The 17,928-nt window shown below is 40.2% G+C and overlaps 1 protein-coding gene across 6 annotated transcripts in view; it reads left to right on the top strand.

Annotated features, from left to right (window-relative positions):
* The window catches only part of MACROD2 (mono-ADP ribosylhydrolase 2), a 2,227,780-nt gene that overhangs the window by 2,196,656 nt on the left and 13,196 nt on the right, over positions 1-17,928 (top strand). For 5 of the 6 annotated variants that reach the window (XM_037811787.1, XM_037811788.1, XM_037811785.1 and 2 more), the window contains one exon: positions 16,851-16,928. In XM_037811787.1, the coding sequence (XP_037667715.1) occupies positions 16,851-16,928 (78 nt within the window). The remainder of the gene's footprint in view (positions 1-16,850; positions 16,929-17,928) is intronic. The other variant, XM_037811786.1, reaches the window with a different exon arrangement.

The raw sequence follows: 17,928 nt of genomic DNA, 5'->3' as shown, positions 1-17,928 counted from the left end.
TCTTGACTGTTTTACCTTATGTAAGGTAGAGTGATAGCTACTGTCAAGATTTTAAGTAGAGCTCCTGGTTGTGTAGGAGTCTATGGTCCAGTGGGGAGAATGGGCCAAATATATGATCCTGATAAACCTACTTGGAGAGGGAAGACAAGTCCTGGGCAAAGGTAACCAAGGAGGAACAACTAATCAGGGCCTGGAAACAGTAGTAAAAGGCATCATTCTATCAGATAGACACAGTACTGACAATCACACACATTGTGACTTTTTCTTATGTGTCCCTTCCGCAAGTACACAAGTGCCCCCATCCATACTAATTTGAGTTGGCTAACTACCAAAACCACCACCAAATCATAATGCCTTAACATGAGAAAAGTGTATTTCTTCCCTCATACTCCAAAGTGGTCCTAAGTGTGTGTTGGGTGGGTGGGTGGGGGTGCTGCTCCACAGTCATCCAGGAACCCAGGATTATTCCTTCCTGTATGTCTCGAGGCTCTACCATTTCTAGGGCCTGGGGAACCACAGTGTGACCCCCCCCCCCCCAGCCCAGCAGCATGAGCGTCACCCAGGAACTTGATAAAAATGTAAATTCTTGGACCTCACCATAGACCAGCTGAAGCAGCCGCTTTGGGGCTGGGTGCAGAAACGCATGCTTCAGCACGCCCTCCAGGTGATTCTGAGGCTCCTTTGAGTTTGAGAACTCCTGCCCCAGACTTGGCAGAGGAAGGCAGGGAGTGTGGAGGAGCATATAGGAGGGTTTTGAAGATTCCAGGCCCGGAAAGCAGCACACCTCACTTCTGCCCTCAGTCCACGGTGAAAGCATCTAGCAGATACACATAGCTTTGTGCCCTTCCTAACTGCTTTTCTCACTTCTAGTCTCTTCTCCTCTAATTCATTCTTCCTTCAGCAGTCACACTGGCTTTCCTAAAAATTAAATCCATTACGCCACTCCCTGACTGAAACTCCCACATGGCCCTTTAGACCTCTGAGGCCTGGCTCGTGCTGCCTGTCTGGCCTTGGGGTTTGCCAACTTGTCATCCCTAAACTCTGCCTATATAGGACTGCTTCAGTAATGGCTGGCTGACCCTTTAACCAGCCACATGCTCTCGGCTCTGCGTCTTTGCACCCACTCTTCCTCCACTTCTCCTTTGCTCCTGGCCATTCCTCTTCATTTTTCAGGGCTCAGCTGGGATGGGACTTTGCCCAGAAACATCTCATGGAAACCACCTCTTGCCTCCCTGCCCCAAATCTGGTTAGATGCCCTCTACTAACCCAGAATAACTCTTACCACCTGAATTTTCATCACATAAGCCTCTGGAGAGCAGAGACTGCAGACTATATCTCATATGCAATTGCATTCTTATAGCCTCCAAGGAACCTGGCCCATACGGGGATTCTCAGTGACTGCTGAGTAAGGAAGGCAAAGGGCCTCCAAGACCCTCAGTGGGTGCTGCTAAATGAGGATACTGATTATTTGTATCATACTTTGACCAGAATTTGTTATTCAGTCCATACTCTCCCATAATTAAGCACTGCACCCAAACTGAAGTTCAGACCTTCGTCACTGTATGAGACAATTTCGTACAAGTGACACTGGATTGACACAAACCCATCCCCATCGCCAGAAAATCAACTCAAAGCCCAGCTCTGGTCACAGACAGCCCCGACTTTTTCAGACAACAGTCTGCATCAATTCATCCCACATGAATTTACATAGGTAATTTACATAATAAATAAGGAAACACAGTGTTTGGAGTATCATCAAATTACTTTCTTTAGAAAACAGAAAATAAAGCTTACTGGTGCCGGTAAAGAAACAAAGATCTCTCAGTAGCTTAATCAGCAAATGAATCAGTCCCTTTTGCTGTCAACATGTCTGCCCTGACTCATCCTGGTGGACTAATTTTTAATTGAAAATGACATACTCAGAGGACATTCACTTACAAAATAAAACAACCTCCTTCACGGGGATATGGAGAATTTCCCGTCTCATGTTCATCTTTCAACTCTCTGTATATATGTTGACCGTGACCTCGGTCTATAAGCAAGCCCACCACTCCCATCTAACAAACACACCTGAGTAACAGAGCGAGGGGTTTATTGAGGAGTAAGATATGTGAAAGTCAAAGGGAAGACACAGAGTTGGAGCAGGGAAGACAAGAGGTGCGTCACCTGCCCAGAGCAAAACTGCCCTGTGTCTTCCCTGCCCTGGTGGACGGTGCATTTATTAGTACTACTCCAATAGCTTTAGTGATTGTTTGCTATCGGCCCAACACCAGTAAGTGTCTTACAGACATCACCTATCTGTGGGGTAGGTGTTCTTTTCTGCTTTTTACAAATTAGGAAACTGAGGCTGAGAGAGGTTGTCACATGCCCAGAATCACCCAGCCAATGAGCAGAAGACTCAGAATTCAAACTTCAAATTCATGCTCTCAACCCCAACTCCACTGTCCTTTGTACTGCAATTTCCTTTGAGTTGGGAGTTTTATTCTTCTCTGTACCACACAAATTATAGGAATTGAATAAGAATTTGTTGAATGATTCAGTAAATGAGTGAATGAAGTGCTTTTCCAGAATTGGTCTGCAATTATGGGTCTTATGGACATTAATAAGAAAAACCATGTTGTTAAGATATAATTCCCAATTCTAATTTTTTGTTTTAGCTAAAACTTCTTTGCTATAAATAAAACTTCAAATAATGCATTAAACACACACCCACTAGACGAGGTCCAGGGACCTATTTTAATGAAGAGTCAATATAGGCAAATGAATCTCACACTCCCATGTGCATACACATTGCTGGGGAATCTTGGTAAAATGCATATTCTTGGCCCTACCAACCACATCTCATCCAAAAGCCTGGAGATCTGCATTTTATAATCACCCCCAATCAGGAACAATAAAGGTGGTCCATGCACAACATTTTGAAGAACTCAGGTAGACCACCACATCACGGGTGAGATTTTTTGAAAAAAACATATAGTTTTCCCAAAGGGATAAATCACTACTAGATTAAAACTGTTTGATGTCAGTTATTTCCTATAATGCTTTTTTTAGAACTGTACATGAAGACCTGAGACCCAGGGCCTGACACATGTATGTGCTGACTTACTTCATTAGATAAGGATGGACAGAATATTTCACAAGTATTTTAAAATTTGCTGATTTTTAGAGGAAAATCTAATTGCTTATTTTGAATATTCGCTGTGCTTGTGTCATCACAGGAGAGTTTCATTTGCTATTAATATTATGCTGTTGAAATTAAGATACCTTCAATTGTAAGAGTCACCATTCTATTATATAGCGCTGAGGAAAAAAAAGAACCCAAGACAGGAATCCAATATAAGACCACAAAGAGCTCACACCTCCAGAAGAGGTTAACAGAGACATAAGGTTCAGTGTCTTAGTTTGTGTGCCCCCAAAGGCAGATTCTGAGACCAGATCTTGCACAGGAGGTGATCCCAGGAAGCCCAAGCGAGGCATGGGGAAATGAGGAAGGCAAGAGAAGGCTGTCAAAATATGGCTAATGAACAGATTATCACTCTGAGCAATTAGCACTCCATCCCAGTGAGGACCCTCTGAGATATCACGTAGAACGTACCTGAGAACCGCCCCACTGAAGGGCAGGGAAGCTGGGGTGTTATGCATGGACTCCTTTACCTCTTTGTTTTAGGGTTGTGCCTAGAGGTATGAGGTCCCCAGCACTTCTGGGGCAAGGGCTGAGCAAGCTACCCCATGCTGCTGGTAGAGAAGCAGGCAGAGGAGTGGAGAGATATAGGCACTTAAGGGGAAAACTGTCAGTGCACATGGGCACCACCCACTGGGGCTGCAGATGAACTTAGAGGTAGGTCCTAGGGGGACGGCCTGGGAGTTCTGGATGTCTTAGCAGTAGCAGTGAAGGATGGAGGTTCAAGAATGTCTCCCTTAATAATTTGAGCTGCACGCCGGTGCTGATCATGCAGTGGTACGTCCTGAATCCCTGCTAGCATCCTGGTCCACACAAACCTCAGGCAGGGAATGGAAGTGATCTCGGCTTGGTCATGCCGTCTGGTGACTGAAAGAATCAAAGGCAAATCCCCTCTGAACTTGACTTCAATCCAGTTAATAGCAATTGTAGGGCCATTGACTGTTCGATTCGCCTCAATTTCAGGGACTCTAAAATGTGGAAATAATGTCTTTGAATTGACGAAAGACAGGTAACAATTTAGCTGAAAATAGATCAAGTCTCTTTCCTATATAATAAAACTTTACAGCGTTCTCCTTTCCTTTCTCCCTGTTTTATCCCTGCAAACACACCCACAACCACCACCACAAATGTAATCGTAGTCTCTCTATAGTGAAGGATGCTGGTATCTAAGAACCTGGCTTCTATCTTTTTCTAAGGCTTACAACCACACAAATAATCAATGCCCTGTTGAAGTCAGATAGCAACCAGATTAAATGCAACAGAACCACAAAGCTGAAATTGGATGGCAGCTTTTAGCATAACTCTTCCCATTTACCCAAAGGAAGTGACAGGGCAGGGAGAGGTATATCTGCTTCTACCTCTGTTATTTTGGGCTTTCAAAGAATTTCTTTGAAAATAAAAATGTCCATATCGTTCTGTAAAAAAAGAAATTAAACCCCGTTGGGTTTTCTCCTTAAAAAGCAAGGTCTTCAGGCCATGGTCAATCACAAACAGGTCTTTTTTTTATTTTTTTATTTTTTAGAAAAGCATTGTGTCCTGAAATCAATAAATCAAAATTGGATTGCCTCCTCCTCAAAGGTGAATTGTTATTTTGCTGAAGAGGTTATGTGACAGGATCTCTAGTTTGGTAAATCACGAACAAAAAAAAGGATTAAGATTTCTTTGCCTGAAAGGAAAACTCAACATTTTTTCCTTCTCCCCTATTTTGGGGAAAGTTTCCTGAATTGTCTCCTAGAACAAGAGATTAAATGTCAAGAGATAAAGCAGGTGCAGGTTCCATTATTTAGCGCTGTCAGAGTCTATTCTCTCACTGGAGGCGCTGTTTCCCCACGGAGAATGAAGTCAGTTTGACAAGCACAGAAAAAAGTATTATGACAGTCTGACAGAAGAGCCAGACAGTGGTCGAGGCAGAGGCAGCCAGAGGGCTGAGAAGCCCACGTTGTCATCAAAATCCTGGAACAAGCAAACGATTCATGACTGTAGGAAACAGCAGGGAGCCCGGGGACATCAGCAGTCAAGAGAAAAGCAAAATGCTGAGGTCAGAAGTCAGTCAAGCTTTGAAGGAACAGGCCAGGTAAGAAGCTCAGAATGTACAGATTTGGGAAGCGTACTAAGCAATCCACAGTGTTAGCCCTGAGAGGGGTTAAGTTGAGGCCTGAGACCTTAAAGATTTCTGAGGGGAGTACGGGGTGACTTCCTCACACCCCAACTGATGTTAATTCACCACTCCCTTTACTCTTAGGGTCCCCAACCCTCTGGTGCCTGAGGATGCTGTGCAGCCTTGGGCTGCCTTGTGTTTAGAATCTGTCCCTCGACATTCCAAACCACACCCTCATATCAGTCTAACCCCAGCTGGTGAGAGTTCCAGAGTGACATTAACCTGGCTCTCTTCTTCCTGGAGGCCATGAAGTGAGCCCACCTTGGAAAGGAGAAAGCCCTAAGCCTCAACCCTAAAATGCCTGGCAGGGGAGCGTGGCCCATGCCACAGGGCCTTGAAGATCTTGCCGAAGGTGAGAGCCACAGGAAAGAGCCTCAACGTGCCAGCATTCTACTTGGTCTACTGGGTCCATTGCAGGCTGGCTGTGTAGACCTTCAACCGGGAACTCCCTGACCTTCAACAAGGACTTAAGCTCTTCATTGTAGATGAGTTTGCCCCACTGTCTCTCTTCTTCAACCCATCTCGGGATACTGTTGATGTACCAAGCAGTCCTGTTCAAGTAGATTCAAGGTGTCCACCCGCATTCTAGCCCCATGTTGGCCTGCCTCCACAGGTCTCTCTCACCCTTTCACTAGTGCAGGGTGGGGTAGCTGGAACAGCTCAGGAGTGGTATTAGGATGACATTGAGTCCCAACCTCATCACCATGTGGCCTTGAAGCCACTCCACTTCTCTGGGCCCCAGAGTTCACATCTGTGAAGGGATTTGACTGGACTGAAAGATGGCAAAAGATCTTTTTTTTTTTTTTTGAACAAATTTTTTTGAGAAAAGCAGGCAATGTGAACACTTGTTCATAAGTCTATAATAAAAAAAGGAAAATAAAGCCCCCAGGCAGAGGGGCTTAGCAAACATGTCAACTTCTCACAGGTGACTGAACTCTTTAACAAAAGGCAGTCTGGCTTAATTTAATAGCAGTTTTAGTTACATATTTAGTCAATGTGGCCTAGATGCTCTTTCAGGAGTGTGTGTGTGTATGTGTGTGTGTGTGTGTGCGCGCGCGCGCGCGCGCTGGCTGTGATAAACTCTCCAAAAGCATCAAAATGGTTAAATCTAAAGTAGTACAAAAGTTAAGATCCAGACATCAGCGATAGGGCTTTGTGAAGACAAGCTGAATGGAAAATGGGCTTTAGTTTAATTTCAGGTGTGTTTGAAAACTTCTAGGGAAAATCCTATCATTTTTCTTTGAAGCAAAAGAATTGGTGTTGAGGGGCTGAGATCAGAAAAGGAATTAGCTTACTTCCAGTTCAGAGCCCTCTGATAACCATCCTCCGGTGCTTCCGTAAATCTCCAAGTTAGGTCTTGGATGCAGCTTTCTTCCTGGGTATAGACTTCTAGTACTTAGGTCACAGACAAAGGTGATGCCTAGATTTTATTAAGTGTTCAAAATAAACTGTGCTACTTAAGAAAATGCAACATCCTAAAAGGGTAAAATCTAGTGGAAATAATTAAGGACATCCATAAATAAGAATGTATGGAATTGAGTTATTCTTTTGATTGAAGAGCCATATACATAATCATGCAGAATTTCAGCCCAAGCAATCAGAGGTGCTTTCTTTTGGAAGCCTCAAGTGTGTGATGAAGCTTCTGAGATTTCAGCTTTGGTTATTTCCAGTGGTAGGCTCTTTCCTTGTGAAAGATTTCATAAAGAACAATTGAGAAGAACAAAGCTTGCCCCTACCGTGGCTCCTTACATAGTTAAAACCTTATTAGAGTTTAAAAAAAAAAATGAAGAAATTTTTGAAAAGAAATCCTATGTCTGTGTCTGTGTTCACTGGGAACCTGCTGTGTAAAGATTTACCTAGTTGAAGAGAAACAAAAGCCACAAAGAGTGTGTGATGGTCTCTTGTGGGGGGAGGATGGATTTAGAGATGCGCAATTTGTACCTTTCCTGCTGGAAAGACCCTGATCCTGAGAGACGTTATGGCAGCACTCAAGCTCAGAAGGGCCTCCTTTTAGTCTTCATTTCTACCAACCCTGAAGGAGTGGGGAATCGTAATGAGGCCAAATGAAAAATAAATGCTTAATTGAGGCCTGGCAAAGGGAAAGAAAAAGCCATACCTGTAGAATGTGATCAGACTCCAGCTCAGGTACGACAAAGGGGATAGCACCCGGCAGGGCTTGAGTAATTGCCCCCAGTTGAAGGAGAGCTGGATCTGCCTTTTAGATTTCCATGGGAGCTGCATGACCCAGCAAGGGGGAACTGGGGGAAAGTAAAAGGGCCAGGCCTACAGTGGTCTGGTTGAAGATTTTAAGAAATGAGTCCTCCAGATGTTTTACACACAGGAGATGTTCCTACCTGTCCAAATACTTAAAACCAGCTCATCCATCTAGCTCCAACTTAAATGTCATCTCCTTCTCAGCGGTCCTTCTTCACCCCTCTCAGATAAGGTAATCACTCTCTCCTTTGTTTCTCTACAGTTCTTGGTTCCTACCTCCATCATACCCTTGTCACTTGGCAAATTGGCTTTGCGGGTGGTTGATAAACCTTTGCTAGCTTGCAAAGCCCATGAGGGCTTCAGTATGTTTCATTCACTTTGAATCCCAGAACATGGTAGACACTGAAATATCTGGTGAACTTTTTTTTTTCTTTTTTTGGCTTTTCTTCTCAAATATTGGGTTTCTCTGTAGAGTAATTATTCTGACAATAACGGTTTGAGGAATTTCCAAACCATTCTCAAAGTGACTTTAAGACACATCTTCTACTTAAATAGAACAGGAGGATTTATATACTTATCAAGATCTCATGCCCACCCCCAGCTACCATCACTGTCTTTCATCTCCTAGTAGAGACAGCTTCTGATTTTGATTAGGGTCTAAAACTCCCAATTCAAACATGGAGTGGTGTATTGCCACAGAAACGCAAATTTCTGACCTCTTATTCATTAAGTGCTTTGGAGAGGGAACCAAGAGTATATGTCTACAGTGTTTGTCCGAGTGATGAAGAGGGGTAGAATGGTCAAATAGCAGCTTTACAGTTGGAGTTATTTGAAAGAAAATAAATTAGGTGAGCTACAGATGGTTACAATTGTACTCTTGTTCAAAAGAAGCAGGGGTTAAAGGTAAATCAAGTGAAATCAGAACTATCATTTGAAAAATATTCTTGAAACCAGATGCTGGCAAAGGCCAGGTGTGTGTAATATCCATAGCAACTACCAGTCATACAAATCAAAGGAGTGTAGTCACCTGATCTTGGGTTTCAGCTCGTGATGTAAAGTCAGATTTCAAAACCTCCTCTCACCAAACATAACATGGACAGCAGATAAGTAAAACAGCAGGCAATGTCAACTCCAACAGCCATGAAACAATAGAAAGGGAGGCTACCCAGAAAAAAGGCAAGACATTTCCAGAAATGTGCAAGCAGGAGCCTGGTGTGGCCCAAACCACCTCCTAAGTCAACCAGACCCAGAAATAATCCTGGATAATGTCTTCACTACTACCAGTGTCTCCATCCAACTAGGAGAGCAGCAGCCCAGGAGAATTTCCACAAGAGCATGAAGTCAACCATGAACACCTTTCTTTCCTTTCTTTTTTCAAAGAGATAGGAAAACCCACTGCCATTCTCCATCTCAGTATCTCCTGCTGGGAGGATATTGGGAGAGGAAAGGAAGATCATAATAAACACCTAGGACTACTGATCTCTAGTAGAAAATAGGAATTTCACCAAATAGAAAACAAAAGAAGAAACACGTAAGGCAAGATTGTTGGAGTGAGCAAGAAGTAGGAGAGGAGGCTCTTAAAAGTCCTGGTTAAAAAAAAAAACTTCCTTCCCTCCTGAGGAGTCTGTATAGCATTGATCACTTTCTGGTCCAGAAGGCTGGATGATAAAATAGCAAAGAGAAAACAGAACACCCCACCCCACCCCACCCCCACACACAGTGACAGATAAAGTGGGGTGAACTCAGGCCTGGGGTACTCTCCAACACTTGCAAACAATGCCAAGAGAGGTTTCTGGCCTCTTTACCACCCTTGCAAGGAAAAGGCTTCTAGATAGTCACTGAAGATCAACAGGCCACCAATGCTTTGAGAAAGAAATTCTGTGCTAACACAGCATACTCTGCAAGCCCACTTAACACTCATTAAAGCAGGCCTTTCCAACCACAGTCTTAAGCACTGCAAGAAAAAGACACATGTTAATGAAGTTTATATCTGAAACTGGATATTTTTTGGCAGACTGAAGACCAACTTACCACCTTTAGCTCACTGAAAATAGTCTTGTTCCAAACCAGCAAGAGAGAAATGGGGTGGGGAGAGCATTTTATTTCTTGATACTTATTTTTCCTTCATCTAGAATGCAAGAAAACTAGTAGAGGATAATAAAAGAAAAGCACACTGGCTTAAAATCAGTAGTACTTTCTCCCCTGAGACTTGAGCCAGATAAGTCACATCTCTGCAATTTTCATTGTTTCGTACATGGTAAGGACTCAATGCACACACTCTGGGTTGTCTCATGAATGAACAAATGAATGATACCACAGAGAAGAGAGGTGACAAATTTTTGAATGATGCAAAGATGTACCTCCAGCTGTTTGTGTACTTAAAGATCAGTGATTAAGAGGTATCTACAGGAGATAGTTAACTCTTTGTTTCTCCCAGCCAATAAATATTAATCAAGCATTTACTATGTTCAGTAATTCTCTCTTTTGATCCAAATAACTTTTAAAAGGGAGATACCATTATCTGCAAGGGACAAACTGAGACACTGGAAGTTAACAGAACTTGCCTAAGGTCACAAAAAAATGCCAGAGCTTGGGTTTGGAAATAGCTCGGGCCAGTTATAGAGATACACACCATCTGTTAAATAAATGATACCACATCTGATAAAGGTGGGCAGAAACGGGCAGTCCTGAGGTTCAGAATCTATTACAGGTAACAGGAAAGGACATTACAAAACAAAAGATAGCCATGCTTATTGGAGAGAGGGGATTTATAGAGGCTAGAGTTGTGGTTTGTTGCATGGCATTTGTTATAGGGAGGGTAGCTAGTAAATCTTCATTAAATGCCTGCTGATTTGTCTCCTTTCAGTCTACATGAATTTTCCCGGGAGGGTTTAACCACCACAGCCACACACACACACACACACACACACACACACACACACACACACACACACACACACACGCACACACACCACTAACTCTTATCACAAAACACCTGGATGTGAAACCTCAGCAGCTATGTGAGTGATAAACCCATGCCATTACCAAGGACTGGAATTTTCTTTTTGAGAATAAATATATTTATGGCTCTTGGAAGCACATTGAGAAGACTGAAGATAATTTTAAATAGTGTTGGTGACTTGAATATAAAGAGCAGTTTGTGGGAAAGTATCATTATGATGCAATTTTCCACAAGACTTAACTTCTAAGTCCTGTGTTTACATTGACAGTCTGTTCTTCCTCATTAAATTGGTCTTTGGTCTCCTTTCACTTACCAGCACTTAGAGTCTTGACCTAGACAGTGAACTCAGTGGTCTAGGCAAAGTAAGGTCTAATTTTATACATGTACCATTTATAATTCAGTAAATGATTTTAGGTAGTTTCATGATTAACATTGATTATCATTTGTTAAAATATTAGCAGCAAATCAAATCATAATTTCATAGCTATGTTAGTGTTGAGTTCATTAAAAATATATTATTATGTGTGTTAGCTATTACCACAATAATGCTGCATAACAAACAATCTTCAATTTTGGGGACTTAGAACAATTATCTGTTCTTATTTTCATGGATATGAGGATCAGCTACACATCTGTACAACAGGAATGACTTCAGGCTGTGAGTTGGATTCAGGAATATCATCCTCCTTGGATCATCAGCTTCCTAAAGCATGTTCTGTCGAAAGGCAGGAGGACAAGAGGGCAGGCCCCAAGCATATACATACATTTCAAGCCTCTGCTTCTGCTAACATCCCATTGCCCTAAGCCAGTTTCAGTCAAGCTTCACGGCCAAGTCCGATGCCAAGGGACAATGAACTATACTTCCACGGGGGTAGTATAGAAGAAGCGAACATTTCTTAATTACATAACATTCTAGGTTAATAATAATGTTGTAACTATAGATGTGGCCAAAGTTGTCATGGAGGTTCGAGAATGTTTACTTTTGGTCAATACCACTTTAATTCAATACAATTTAATCTGCAGAGGCCCTGCTCTGTCATGAAACCTATGCAGCTATATATTCTATATATTTTTACCTATAGTTCTAAGTTATAATTATTTTTTGGTAGAGTTCATTGTAATTCTGTTGTGTGGAGTTTGTCAACACAAATCTCAAAAGAAAAACTTGGAGGATCCGCCAGCATCTCTCCAGGTTGATATGTTAGAAAATCTGGTTGGCTGCATTCTGTATGCACTGCAGTCTTTTATCCTGTGGTGGGATCTGCTTCATTTAGTACTTCTTTTGTAATGCTATCGACCCACAAAAGGTCACCATAATCAAGGCCTTGAGCATTTAGTATCTTGTGCAGTTAGAAATTGAAAATGAAAATGGTACCAAATCCCCCAGACTCTATTTCAGCATCTTTAATTTCCAAAAGGAGCCCTGAAATGTACCTCTTGTTTGTATTCCAAGCAGCAGCCACCAAAATGGGAGGAAGTTCAGGCAAACTGGGATAAATAGGTTGTTGATGCAATTTTTGTTTTGATCAGATTCTGTTATCTATATAAAATGGAGTCATTTCTCTGGGGCCATCAGTTGCATCACCCTGCAGGGGAGAAGCCATTACGGACAGTATCTGTTCAACAGACATGTCAAAGCAATATACATCTGCTGTTCCTCTCCCTCTTCCCAAATAGCCCCCACACTCACAAATACTTGTACATGCATACACATGTGCTCATTCACATAAGCATATGCCCCTGCCTGTAGTCATGTATTCCTACCACATTCACGCACATCTGCACATACCTTGCAAATTCGTGATGTTAAATAATCATTACCATCTTTTATGTGGTGGTGGTGACACAACATTGTGAACATAACAGCACTAAAATATATAGCTGAATGTGATTTAAAAGGGGAATGTTAGATTGTGTATATGGAAACAGAATAAAAATTTTTTTAAAAATCCATAAAATCACACCACACAGTGAACTCTATGATAAACGATGGACTGTAGAATTCTAATGATAGAAAATTCTTAGAATTCTATCATTTGTAACAAATGTTCCATACCAATGCAAGGTAGATACAAGATCCTGTATTTTATGCATAATTGTTCTGTAAATGCGCTTCTCTAATAAAAAAGTGTGTAATAATAATAATATCTACCAAACATAGCTTTAGAGTCTTCAAAAGCAGATCTAACAGACTATGCCTCCATCTGCTCCATGCATGCAGCAATATACAGAGTTACAAAGTTTGATTCCTGTTTTTCCCTCTCTTGTGACCACAAACCTGCCATTGCATCTTATGCTAATTTGCACTAATGCAGCGGGAGATAGCCTAAGACTTCTCGCACACTCGTAAAATAATGAGGTCAAAAAGACAAAACACAGGACAGGCAATTTAAATGTTTGTTTTCTGATTTGCCTCTTGGGTTTTGCTTTCTCCAGCTTCTTCCTTTCTCTCTCACCCAGCTCTTAAAAGTTTTTTCTATCATCCTTCATTTTCATTTAATGCCATTTAATTGACTAGCATCCTACCTATTAGAAAGTTTTCCATGATGTCAGAGGGGTTTCTCCATAGTGATGTCGCAAGGGTTATTACCATTGCTAGCAATGACTATCCTGAAAGATTCCCTGCAAGTATCAGCTACAGGTATCTCTTGATCCCATTGCAAATGTGACCCCAGAGGAGAATGTCAAGGACAATGTTTATGTACAACTAGTTTTATTATTAATTTCCTTTTACAGTAGTCATTTCTTATAAAAATAGTTTTAATTAGTCCTGATGGTATCCTAGTGAATTGGACAAGCAGTCAGTACATCTTATAGTTACATGAGTAGTGAAAAACCAAGACTTTTAAATCTGAGATTTGTCTTCTTTGGTGACATGCCTGTTTTGTGTTTTCTCCATTTTCTATTAGGCTCCCTGACATTTCCTATGTTATTTTGTATATTGATTTCTTTATATATTCTGTCTAACAGTCCTTTGTAAGTAACATATGTTGCAAATAGCTTTTTCCATGCTAACTTATTTTATACTCACTTAATGGTATGTTGTGATAAACTGATACTACTAATTTTAATGTTTTCCAGATTGCAGTTATTTTTCTTAACTAGTACTTTGTCCCGTCTAAGAAATTTTTGCCTAAGGTTGTTAATGTCTTTTCCCATATTACATATTTAGTCCTATAATCCACCTGGGGTTTATTTTGAGTATGGTAAAAACTATTTCCTTTAGCATAGGTCTGCTGATAAATTCTGGGTTTTTCCTTCCTGAAAACACCTTTCCTTCATATTCCAATTTGAAAAGATTTTGTTGGGTTTAGAAATTTATGTGGGAGATCTTTTCTTTCAGCACTTTGAACATGTTATTGCATTGTGTTCTTGCTTCCATTGTTTCTGTTGAGAAGCCTTACAAGTATTATTACTATTTTGAAGTGGCTAGGCCTTTATATTCATTCACTAAATATTTTATGTTTTACCCTTATTCTTGATTTCAGCCAATTTACAATGACTGGCCTGAGTGATGTTTGCTTTGCATTAATTCTTCTTGGGGATCATAGCACTCTTGAAACAGTGGTTTGATATCTTACGTCAGTTTTTGGAAATTCTCAGCCATTATCTGCAGATTGCTTTTGTGACATTTTCTCTCTTCTCTCTCCTTAGTCTATTTACACATAGGTCAGGCCATTTCTCACATGTTTACTACACTCCTCTGGATTTTCACCCAGTGTTTTTATCTTTATACTTTCATCTAACCTAGCTTTCAATTTACTAATGCCTTCTTCAGCTGTATCTAATTGCTGTCAAACCCATCTATGGAATTCTTCAGTTATTGTATTTTCTTCAGTTCTAGAATTTCCATCTGACTTATTAAAGAGTGTCAAGTTCTCTGACAAACATTTTATTATGAAAATTTTCCAACTTGACATCCAATTTCTTAAACACTTGTCTTTTTTATTCTCTCAGTTTTTTTGGTGATTTTGTCATATTCTTCTGGAATGCCAGGTAATATTTTATTGAATACTGGACACTGAAAAATTGTAGCAATAACTTGAGGCTCTGGATGGCTTTATCTTCCTCCAGACAGGATTTATTTTCTTTCCCCCTGACAGGAAGTTAGAATAGGTTAGAGTACCATAATCCAAATCAGGGATTGAATAGCTTAAAGGTAAACTTCAGGATTTTTTTTTTTATTACTGGTTTATTTCAAGTTTATCCTTGCCCCAAGAAGATAGACCTTCAGGGGACCTCAAAGACAACCTGAGATACTTATACCACTTCCTTGTTGGACCCTAAATACCAATATTTTCACTGCCACATCCAACCTCCTAAGACATCTGGAAGCTCTGATAACTTGACACATATGGAATATCAGACTGACCATTTTGCACCTCCTCATTTGTGCTGCATAGATGGTTCTCTGATACCCTGAAATAATTTAAAATAATTTCTCCAGCTTTTCTAACTGTTCTCAGTAGGAGAGTTAGTTTGCAACATTCTAGTCATCCACTTTGGGTGGGAGCAGAAATCCCATTTTCAGAGTGATTTTAATTTGCATTTCTGTCATTATGAGCAAGGTGAATCATATTTTCACATATTTACAGCCCATTTTTATTTCTTTATGAAGTCTGTAAAATCTCTTATCCATTTTTCTGTTGGGCTATTGATCTTCATCTCTATTTTTAGAAGCCCTTTTATATATGATGATATTAACTATTTGTCTATCATAACAGGTACAAACAGTTTCCTCAATTTTTTTGAACATTTTTAATGGTGTTTTTGGCATTTGAAAGTTTATTATGTATAAAAAGTAAAACATTTCAATGCTGTCTTTTCCTAATTTTCTCTGGGTCTTGAGTTATAATTAGCAAAGTTTTCCTGTTCCCAAGCTTAGGAATTCATCAATGTTTTCTTCTGGAATTGTGTCTTCAAGAAGTGTTAAGCAATTGAGAAACAGCCCACTTTCTAGAATTGGCATAGTGAGAAAACATGTTGTACAATGTTAACAAGGCCAGTTGGAAGTTTCAAGTTTTGTTTTCCCCTTCCCAATAATATCCTCAGGAACTAATGAAGAGAACTCAAGGATACAGTTACTTTCATTTTATTTTTAAAGGCCTTGGTAGCCCATGAGTCATTTTTCTCGTTCGTTATCCTTCCCCTGGGTTCTCTCACCTACTCACATGTATTCAGTTCTACTTCTATACAGCCACTTTGCAAATAACACATCTCGGATCCACTTCCTCAGCATTGGATGCAAAAGATTGTCTGGCACCTCCACTTAAACAATCCTGCACTTCAGACATCAAATATAAAATGATTTTCTTCGTCTTCTCCCACTCTGCTTGTTTTATGTCTTCAAATACTGACCTCTCTCCTATGGGTTCACTCAGGCTCAGACTGTCTGAGTCAAAAACTCATTACCATGACTGCAAATGCTACCTTTGAGTTCAGTCTTTTTTCCAACCTCACCTAGAAGCACAACAAACTGAACATACTATGGGCTCAGTAAGTACTATGCAATGAAAACAAATTTAATCTTTGGTTGAAAAAAAAAGACAGAAATAGTAAAAACTATTATTATGGGTTTCCTTGTGCTTTATCTGTATCTGTATTCCTATTTACAAATTCCCTTGCTCTTCAAGTTATGAAAACAACAGATATTTAACTAAGTAAGGGATTATCATCTTTTAGACTTTAGAAAATTTTCTCACAATAAGAATTTTATGACTATGTTTAAACATATCACACAACTTCGGCAACAGCAAACAGATGACACACCTGAAACCATACAGGTAGAAAAGGACAATGATGGAAATTAACTAAAGACTGAATTCTCAGCAATCCAAAATGGCGGCATTTCAGAAAGCCAAATAAAGAAGGAAATAAGTCATTCATATGTGTTTAACAAACAAAAATCACTGCCAGGAAAACGAATCCTTCAGTTTTCAGGCATCCCTAAGATAAAATGGTTCCTCATCACCACCACTTCAAAAGTCAAGCTACATAAACTCACATACACCTGCAAAAACCGTTTCCCTAAATTTAAATTGTAAGTTGTTCTGATTAAAACAAGTTTCTTTGCTTTTGTGCTACCAGATTTCTAATTTGAGAAATTACATATGCGTGTATGTGATTATATCACCAATCAAAGAGAACTCAGAAGACAGTGCTAAAGTATTCAAGCAACTCAACCCATTATTGCCTTCTTTAACCTTGCCTGCAAAAGAAGTTGAATCCAGGAGTATTTTTAAATTTAAGAGGGCAATGGAGGGTGACAGTACAATTGACAGTCAGCCTGTTATAATTGTCTGTTAATCAGGGACTGTGTTTGTTCCCTCTTTCAGCTCAAGATAAGGACACACCTAGACTGCCTGTGAAAATTGAAGGCTCCAGTGATACAGAAAATACTACAGGTCCTGATGGTAAATTCTGAGTTATTTGAGCTCATACAAAATACAAATCTGGCACATCTTTTGCATGTAATGTAGGATTAAGGGAGCTGTCTGCTCTATGAATCAGCATCGAATAAGGTAAATTTCAAAACCAACTTGTATTAGGAACTAATAAAAATGGCAGCTTTTTTTTTTTTTTAACTGAAGCTAGCTGATTTTAAAACAGCATGTGCTTCAGTTTAATCATGCTTTGCAATACTAAAGCCATGGTGGGTAATTCCAAGGTTACACAAACTGAAGTCTAGCTGGGGAACTTTGAGTAAATATCACTTACTTCTGCAAAAGATACCAGCCCTACTGTTATCTACTCAGCATTCAGGAGAAGCCTGGCTTGGGTTTGGACTTCCATCACTTCCCCTCAGTGCATCAGATCAGACAACTTAGCTGAAAGAGCATCTTAAAATAAATTAGCAAAAACATTTCTGTATTCAAATATTTTGAAGGTCTCAAAGAGATTCTGAGTCTCAGGAATGCTAATATCCCCTTACCCACCCTCAATGATGCTATGAGCCCTTTGGAATACCATTGCTTGCATCAGGAAAGCAACTATTTGAACACACATGATTCAATAATTATTTGGTTCTACCATCCTGTAGAGTGTAGGAGAACCAGAACTGGTCATGATCAACTGTTTGTATAATTGCTATTTGGATTCTTATAGCCAAAGGAAAACAATAAAGTTACTTCGAGTTGATGATAACCTTGGGAAAAATTTAGCCAGTAGGAGAAGTTACTTGGTTTTAAGTGAAGTTTCCTATATCAGGTATTCCCCCTTCTCATAGACATACCATCACCTGAATTGTTACCCACAATTATAAGCCCTTCTGCAGAAACTGGTTTTTTAACTCATGGGCAGACAGTACCTAGGAGAAAGTGTTTTTAAGCCTCAGATCCACCCATTAAAAGCCATCATATGTTCGTCAGGCTCAGCTGAACTAAACCTGCCCCAATCTTGTTGTGACACCCCAGG

The sequence above is a fragment of the Choloepus didactylus genome, chromosome 19, assembly GCF_015220235.1.
Source record: "Choloepus didactylus isolate mChoDid1 chromosome 19, mChoDid1.pri, whole genome shotgun sequence".
Lineage (NCBI taxonomy): Eukaryota > Metazoa > Chordata > Mammalia > Pilosa > Megalonychidae > Choloepus > Choloepus didactylus.
Note: the sequence above shows the minus strand (reverse complement) of the source record. Positions and strands in the feature narration are given on the sequence as shown.